Source organism: Temnothorax curvispinosus, unplaced genomic scaffold (genome assembly GCF_003070985.1).
Source record: "Temnothorax curvispinosus isolate PA1 unplaced genomic scaffold, ASM307098v1 QBEX01003942.1, whole genome shotgun sequence".
Taxonomy (NCBI): domain Eukaryota; kingdom Metazoa; phylum Arthropoda; class Insecta; order Hymenoptera; family Formicidae; genus Temnothorax; species Temnothorax curvispinosus.
In genome coordinates, this window is record NW_020213722.1 from 146393 (window position 1) to 154692 (window position 8300).

At 43.7% G+C, this 8300-nt stretch overlaps 1 protein-coding gene across 1 annotated transcript; it reads right to left on the reverse strand.

The window, feature by feature from the left end:
• Nucleotides 1-968: 968 nt before the first annotated feature.
• LOC112453040 lies at nt 969-7325 on the reverse strand. The gene is made up of 8 exons (XM_025013582.1): nt 7264-7325; nt 5767-5862; nt 5574-5691; nt 2763-3290; nt 2028-2085; nt 1461-1866; nt 1233-1402; nt 969-1130 (listed from the first exon to the last, which is right to left on the reverse strand). The coding sequence occupies exons 1-8, from the start codon at nt 7323-7325 to the stop codon at nt 1075-1077; spliced, it is 1494 nt and encodes a 497-aa protein (XP_024869350.1). The 3' UTR covers nt 969-1074.
• Between the last annotated feature and the right edge of the window lie 975 nt (nt 7326-8300).

Below are 8300 nucleotides of genomic sequence, written 5' to 3' on the forward strand. Positions count from 1 at the left end.
TCCAAAAACTAGACACTTATATTTGCCCTATCAAATGGCGCAGAGCAAACCTTAATCCATTCTAATCCACAAACTTTCTTCCTGTTTGAATATTGAAGTAAGAACTTTTAGTCGAATATGTCGTGTATATTTATTAATATATAATAGTACTCAAATGACATAAAACTAAAATAAATATGTTTTTTGCATGAACCCTAATAAATAAGTTCTGATAGGCATTTAACTCATATTCACAGTTATATGCTTTCGGCAGAGTCTTTAGAAAGTAACCTATTAAATTACTAGAATTTTGAGGAAAGAACAAGAGATAAAATCAATTATAAGCACATTTATTTATAGTTTAGGATATATATTAACATAAAATCTCGTCAAAATTTGAATTATACGTTTTTCATTTTTTCGTCCAATATCCGGTTTTTGATAGATTCGCCCCACTGTGCGGCGTGCCTATGGATCTAAAATGATATTCTCTGGATCAAAGAAATTATCTCTCTCTATTTATATAACAGTTAAGACAATCATACAATTCCAAAATAACTAATTTGTACCATTTAAATGTTCATTTTTCGTTATTTATTTAGTAAAATAACAATGATTTCTCGCAAAAATGTTTCATTAATAATAATTAGAAAACAAAATAGCGATGCTAAAGCTTTTATTAAAATGAATATTAATACTCTTAAAGTAGTTTCAATAATATATAATGAAACTCTAACTATACATCTTTCATCTTGGACAACAATAGTTGCAATCTGGAAAACACTGCAACAATTTCTATTTTTATTTAAGTACACCATGTGCAGAGGTTAATTTGACTAGCTAATTGTAACCATCCCTCTTATTGCTTCTATTATTCGTACCCAAGAGTTGTGAAATATTAGTAAAATATCTTTTACTGGGCATTACGCGCGATACAGGCATCAAATTCAACATAATTAATTATAAGACATTACTGAACGCATTTTCTATCCATTTCATCTATGCGGATTCCTGACCAGTAGTTAAAAGATGCAGAGCTTTCCGAAGATTCATTACAGAAGTAGCTACATCATCATAATCCAATGCACTGCTTGCTCATTTGATCATTTTTTGAACCTTGCTAATTTGTTCAACCGTCAACTTGGCACCACCTACAAATTGTATTCTGTTCGAAATAAAATGATTATTTCACATTTTTGTGTTCCCAGACTTATTCATTTTATCTCATTTGCAAATATATCAATTTACATTACAGGACTTATTTTCTGTTTTATACTTATCATCTTCTGATTCAAACAACTGCGTTCTTGTAGTTGGCGAATTTACAGGAGCAGGCGGAATGTCTAGCAAAGTATTATCCTTAGGACTTCCAGGATTTACACTTGATTCAAAAAAAAAATGTTCATTAGAATTTGACAAATTTGTGAGGCTAAACACCCAATATTTACCATCGTTGTCATTCGACGCATTAATAAAAACTATCATCATCTGCTTCTTTCATTGGCCCTGGCACCGGAGTTTCTCTATTTGTGAAACAATTGTTGAGATAAACTGCTTTCCATTGAGCGTACTTCCAATTTTGTGCCACTTCCACGCTCAATTCTCCAAACAGCGGCAACACATCGTACAATATCTGAGCGGTATAAAAGCTCTGTAGTACATTCTTGAAAAAATTTGCAGCCCTATCGTTCTTATCGGCATATAAAAAGAGCTTCAGGGCCCAATTTTTTAAATGCGCTTGAGCGGCCACATCGTTAGTAATAGCTTCGTTGTCATGCAGTTCTTTCTTCGTTGCTTCCAACCAGTCCATCAACTTTAATAAAAAATTAGTCTCCGCCGATGTCTTAATGGACAATTTCAATCCAGTTTGAAGAGCATACAGGCGACCTGTTTTTTGTACGTACATTTTAATTAACTCTTTGTCTCTCTTAGAAATAAAAGACAAGGCATATTGAACTTTTAAATAAAAAATACATTTGTTTTTTTTCACCGTGTCATTACCGAGATATTTCTACAATCAAGATTTAGAATGTATATTATGTACTTATACCAATAACTGACAACGTTATTTCGTTGGTCGTGCTTCGACGCGACTGTTAAATATTTCTGTATTCAATGTGATTTCTGCCCAGTGCTCTGAATGTCAACGTGAAGAAATTCAAGCAAGCGCGGGTAAACGGCGGGAGTAACTATAACTCTCTTAAGTGTAGCTGTAGGCCATAAATAAAATTAAGGGAGATACCTCACTTAAGAGAGTCTGGCTCTCTCAGGCCCTTAATTCACATACGAGTCTCTTTGGACCTGGGGTTAGAGAAGGTTACTTGGGCTGGTGATGCGAATACATAGCCTCTCCCGGTCAAGTCATACCAACCTTCCTCCTCGAGGTCTCGCTGGAACGCTGTGTAAGGTGTTGCTTCGGTTCGGTGCGGCTTAGTCCCATAGAGCTTGCTCTGGGTCCGACGCCGTCCGACCGGTACGCGCGCTGCAGTAACCAAGTTGATGGTATGGCGACCTAGGTGAGCCCCGAAGGGTCTGTAGCGATACAGGCCCAAGTACCAATGTCCATGGTGAGTTGTGGGTCCAAGAAAGGGCACGGTTATCTGGGGAGCTCTCGGTTGTCAATCCGTTTGCTCCCCTACACGCAGTAAATTTATGGAAGGTCCACGTATGAATGTCAAACCCCCGGGTTCTCGGATGGCCCGGGTACTGCGTGCAAGATGCGCAAGCAATAGTGCCGTTGATGCGGAAGTATCTGACGGGGTCGTAGCTGGCCCGTCGCGTACTAGGAGTAGAGCCATGTCCGAAATCACAGAAGGGACAGAACCATATGGCTGTGAGTTTTGTCCAAGGGAGTTCCAGACCATGCGTGGTCTAAGTTTGGATGTTACTAAGGTCCACCCAGTGGTGGCCAACAGCGCGGTGGATGTCGAGCGCGTAAAAGCACGTTGGTCAGTGTAGGAGGTCAGGCTCATGGCTCGCGCTGAGGCTTCAGCCACCTTAGCCGGGGGGGAATTATCTTCATGAATCATCATCTGCAGGATAAGGAGTCCTGCAGATGATGATTCATGAAGAATATGGAGTTCCCCCATAGGAGTCTCGAAGCTATCAAGGGTAAGCGTCGACAAGAGGCTTATCGCGAGATGGTTAGAGTCTTCTGCCAAGAGCTGCAATCGCGAAACGCGGTTGGCATCGATGAGGGCGATAGGGACGGCGCGGCGATGATAGGAGCTGTTGCCGGCCCTGCGACCATAGAGTCTGACATTGTTGATCCAAGCGCACATCAGCCTTCCCCTGAGCAAAGATCTCAGAGGCTGCGGGACATTATCAACCAGCTCACAGAGCAGAGCTCAGCGTTCCGTAGCTATCAGGCTGATACTCTCGTGGGCATCGCGAGAGATGCTCTACTGACGGGGGTGGTCGACGTCCAGGCCATCGAGAGATGGCTGGTCTTGATCTTCCCGCCGTCAGCTGTGCGCCCTCCACAGCGCGCCTCGACGAAGCAGCGCAATCCTCCTAACACAAAAGAGAGTAGGAAGCAGAAAAGAAAGAGAGAATATGCACACGTGCAGACTCTCTATAAGAAGAACCCAAAGGCCTGCCTATCGCTCGTCCTCGGGGGTGACTCGGCACGTGAGCGACCGTTTGCTGTCGAATTCGACGGGTACTGGCGTCCCGTGATGGAGACGTCCAGTGACACGGATGGAGACATGACAGCCTTGCGCGAGTTGTACGGGGTGGCGGGGCAGGTAGCGCGTACTAGCCGGAGCCGTCCACCGACAGCCAGAGGGATTCATCTTGAAGGCCTAGGTGAGGGCGCCGCCACTGGCCCACCTCGGGTGGCGGATAAGGCCTCGCTCTGGGATCCTATAAAACCTATCAAGGTTTGAAGAATTTCGATCAAGACTGGTACGGCGCCCGGATTGGACCAGATTACGCCGAGAATGTGGAACGCTGTTCCTCTTGTTCTCCGTGCGCTTCTGTTCAATCTGCTGCTCCTGGCAAGAACGGTACCCTTGTCGATCGCCACAACTAGAACTGTATTTCTGGAGAAGGGAGGGATGTCCGACCGGCCATCACCGGGCGGAATACCGACCTCTCAGCATAGAATCAGTAGTGGTGAGACTTCCACAAAATTCTTGCTAAACGTTTAGCGGCCCTGGACGTGTTCGACACTCGCCAAAGGGGTTTCCGGCCGGTGGATGGGGTGTGTGAGAACGTCACAGTCCTGTCCGCCCTCGGTGATGCCCGGAGGCGGTGTCGGACATTACATCTGGCGTGCGTTGACCTGTCGAAGGCATTTGACACGGTCTCGCACCCAGCTATACATAAGACTCTCGAAGAACTGGAGCTCCCTTGGGAGTTTAAAGAGTACATCAGGGCCGTCTATTCGGATGCGCAAACGGTGATAGGATCTGTCACCGGTAATGTATCGGCCATCAAGATCGGCCGTGGCGTAAGACAGGGTAATACGTTATCGCCGCTACTGTTCAATCTGGTCGTGGGTAGAGCACTAGCAATTCTCTCGGAGGATGTTGGCTATCAGTTGGGAGACGAGCTGATCAGCGCCTTAGGCTACGCAGACGACATTGTGCTTCTTGTCTCTATCAAGTCCGGTCTGCAGGAGAACTTGACACGACTTCAGGCTGCTTTTGCGCGCAATGGACTAACAATCAACGCAAAGAATACGGGGGTGCTGTCCATGGTGGCGTCCGGTAGAGGCAAAAAGGTGAAGATTGACACAACACCTTACTTCACCGTGAGAGGAGCGCTGATTCCGCAAAGATCCCCTGTCGATATTTGGGCGTACCTGGGCTGCATGTATGAAGGTGCTAGGGAATTCGCTAATAATCCGCCCCTAGCTCATTCCATCGAGCTACTAACTAAGGCGCCTTTGAAACCGTAACAGCGACTAAGGCTTTTGCGTGACTTTCTCCTGCCACGGTATTATCACCGCTGGATAGTGGTTGCGATTTCCCCATGATGTTCCTGCTGGATACTTTCATGCGCCGATACAGAGTGGCGGGCTTGGTTTGCCTTTACTCAAGACTCTAATCCCTATTCTGAAGTTTGACCGACTGCAGCGGTTGTGTCGCAGCACTCTGCCCGCGGCGCGCGCCGCCGCCGAAACCAAATTTGTGGCTAGGCGGCTGGTTTGGTGTGAGAACCAAATGCGCATCCGGGGCAACAGGGTACTTACGACCGCTGAGCTCTGACAACAGTGTGCAGCCTGGTTGCGCGAGTCGTGTGATGGGAATGGGCTCAGGGAAGCGGAAACGTCGAAGCTGAGTTCACACTGGGTGTCGGACCTCATTCCCGGAGCCGACTACGTGCACTATCATCACATACGGGCCAACTGTATTCCGTCTAGAGCGAGAGTCTCCCGAGGTCGTGATGGGCGCAAGGTTCGCTGTCGTGCTGGTTGTCCCGATATCGAGACGCCGGCGCACTGCGTTCAGCGTTGCTTCAGAACGCACGAAGGAATCCTACGGCATAACGACCTTTGTCGTCGAGTCGGTGGCTTCTTTCAGCAGAAGGGATGGCATGTCGATGCGGAGTTAGCCTATTCGACCTCTGCCGGCCTGAGGCGGCCCGACCTGACCATTGCTAAGGGTGATATGGCCAGAGCACTGTCTTTCAGATCCTGACCGAATGCTCTGGCCACATCGATAGAAAAAGCTCAGAGTATACTGACTGTCTCCTGCTGCCAAGAATCTGCAAAGCAAATTTACAAATTGAATCGACTCCTGAGACTTAATTAATAAGATAAGCGAACATTGATGATCTTACCTCAATGTCATAGCAAGCCTCTGAGTGAGTGAAAGAGCAGTGTACATTTCTCGCTTCTTTATCAGTGGACCAACCAAGCTCAGGAAATACTCGAATCTAAGAAAGCGAACATATAATTTGTAAAAATAAACTCTGTGCCAAAAAAATATTTATCTAAGCGCTTTTTTATCAGTAGACCAAGCAAGATCAAGAGGTACCAGAATGTAGGAAAGCAGACATTAATTTGTAAAAATGATTATATTTTGTACTAGATAATCATTAAATCTTACCTTTTGACATTCATCCTTATGTAAATAAAAAAAAGGGTGGATCACGGAAACGGAGTTCTTCAAGTAAATTATATCCATCACCAAACTGGGTTCTTCTCCGAAAAATCTCTCTCACACCAACGGTTCGTACTCATTTCTTCTTCCGCAGTTGAAGATACAAATATCCGGCCAAAATTAAGTTAAAAAGCTGATAATGCCTCATAGCAGAATTCATTTTTGGAATTACCAAGCAGGAACTACCAACGAGAATGACAACAAACCTTCTATTCACACCACGCTGTCAAATCATTTTTCAAATGCACGTTGCTTCACGTTACGGCGATCGTAATTTCTTAAGTTCACGTTACGTTACTTCACGTCCCGTCGCGTCCCGTTACGTTCAATTCATCGTAATCCCGGCATTACGTAGGACAGACTGGCAGACAGTTAAAGACCAGAATATCGGAGCATCGCAGTCACATCAGCAGAAAAAGTTCTGCGCATTCCATGATCACCGATCACAGAATTCACGAAGACCATGATTTTAATTGGAACAACGTCGAGATTTTGGACTGCAAGAGATTTTATTATAAGCGTCTCATCTCGGAGGTCCTACATATTCAACAACAGCGCCACGGTCTGAACCTCCAATCAGACACCAAGTTTTTACATCACGAGTATCTACCCATCATAAAAAATATTTAATTTCTGGTTTGCCCTCTCTCCACACTAATTCGTAACAACGGTTCCGACCTACACACTTGTTCGCCACGTTCTCACTTCTGTTTCAACCGCCACACATGCGATGGCTACACGTTCATTTTGTAACATTCGATGCGTTTCGACCACGGTTTTTCTCGATCTATACAAGATGTGCACCTTAATGTATCTACGATACTACCATGACTACGATTTTCTGTATTTTTGACTTCTGCAAATCTTGAGGTGAGTTCACTCCCCCGGTTTTACCATATTCTTGCTTTAAATTAATGCGTTTTTTACAGTGGTTATGTCCACAGAGGTGTGCTTCCCAGCTCGTTCTTGACAACTCCTTGGAAAGGGAGCTTCTTGCCCCGAGGTGTGCAAAGATCTTCTTAATAAACGCTGAAGATGGCTCGATGTAGAGCCGAAACGTTCGTTAAACTAACATTGTTTTAAATTATTTATTTTTATTGCGCACCACGTCCCGCGCTTGACTCGCATTAGCCGTTTCCTTTTTGTTTTGACCTTTCACGAGTCTAATCATTTTAATTTCTGTATAGATTTCAGAGGATTCAGAACTTGTGGCAAATCGGGTTCTGCTAGTGCCATTGGAATAAGAAATATCATCATCAAAGACACACCGTTAAAAAATTATCTTCTCTCGATAGACCGCTTCTCGGATATATCCACACTAATATATCTCAATGCACGAAGAATGAATTATATTGGTCTATATATCAGTCGACTTCTTAATTTAACAACACTCAACGGCAAGACGATTTCTTATCGTCAAAATAGGTTATAATAATAATGATCGATAGACCGCTTCTCGGATATATCTACACTAATATATTTCAATGCACGAAGAATGAATTATATTGGCCTGTATTATTAGTCGACTTCTTAACACAACACTCAACGGCAAGACGATTTTTTAGGTTTTTTTATTTGCTTTCTTCAGTTGAGGAAATTTTAACACAACACTTAACGGCAAGACGAGATTTCTTAGGTTTTTTCATTTGCTTTCCTCAGTTGAGAAAATAAGGTGTTTTGTACCCAAACAATTTTTTTTTTTTTTGAGGTTATTAACTCCGGTTGGAGTTATAAACGCCTTCAGCCCCACCTTTGGGCTATATAGCGTAATTTAGTATGAATCTGTATTTTCTTCTGTCTATGTGATCCTGTTTTGCAAATCTCGTTATATAATTCTTCCGATCCGTTTAATGAAATTACTCCGATTTTAAACCAGTCTTCCCTCTTAATCAGTTCCACTATGTCCTCTGCTCCATAGATGTCGCGTTTCACCAATTCCTCGTTCATCACTTCCCTTTCCATATCGTACCTACTACACTGCCATATCACGTGTTTTATGTGTTGCCATTTATGTCTTAATTCCCTTTCATATCCGCAGTTGCATCTAAATATATCTATGTAGCCCTTTTTGCCAGAGACTCATTCAAGTTGTAATGGTTCGCTCTTATACGATTGATGAAAGAATAAAAATATCTCTCCGCTCTAATTTTTTTAAACTGTTACGTACTGAAATTTTATATATTAAAATTTCGACGATGCACTTTTGAACGC

Coding starts and splice junctions, on each gene's coding strand:
- LOC112453040 (XM_025013582.1), bottom strand. CDS start 7,325: ATGGCACTAGCAGAACCCGATTTGCCACAAGTTCTGAATCCTCTGAAA. Junction 3,291..5,573: donor TCACCCTTAGCAATGGTCAG/GTCGGGCCGCCT, acceptor AATGTCCCGCAG/CCTCTGAGATCTTTGCTCAG. Junction 2,086..2,762: donor CGGACATGGCTCTACTCCTA/GTACGCGACGGG, acceptor CATTGAATACAG/AAATATTTAACAGTCGCGTC.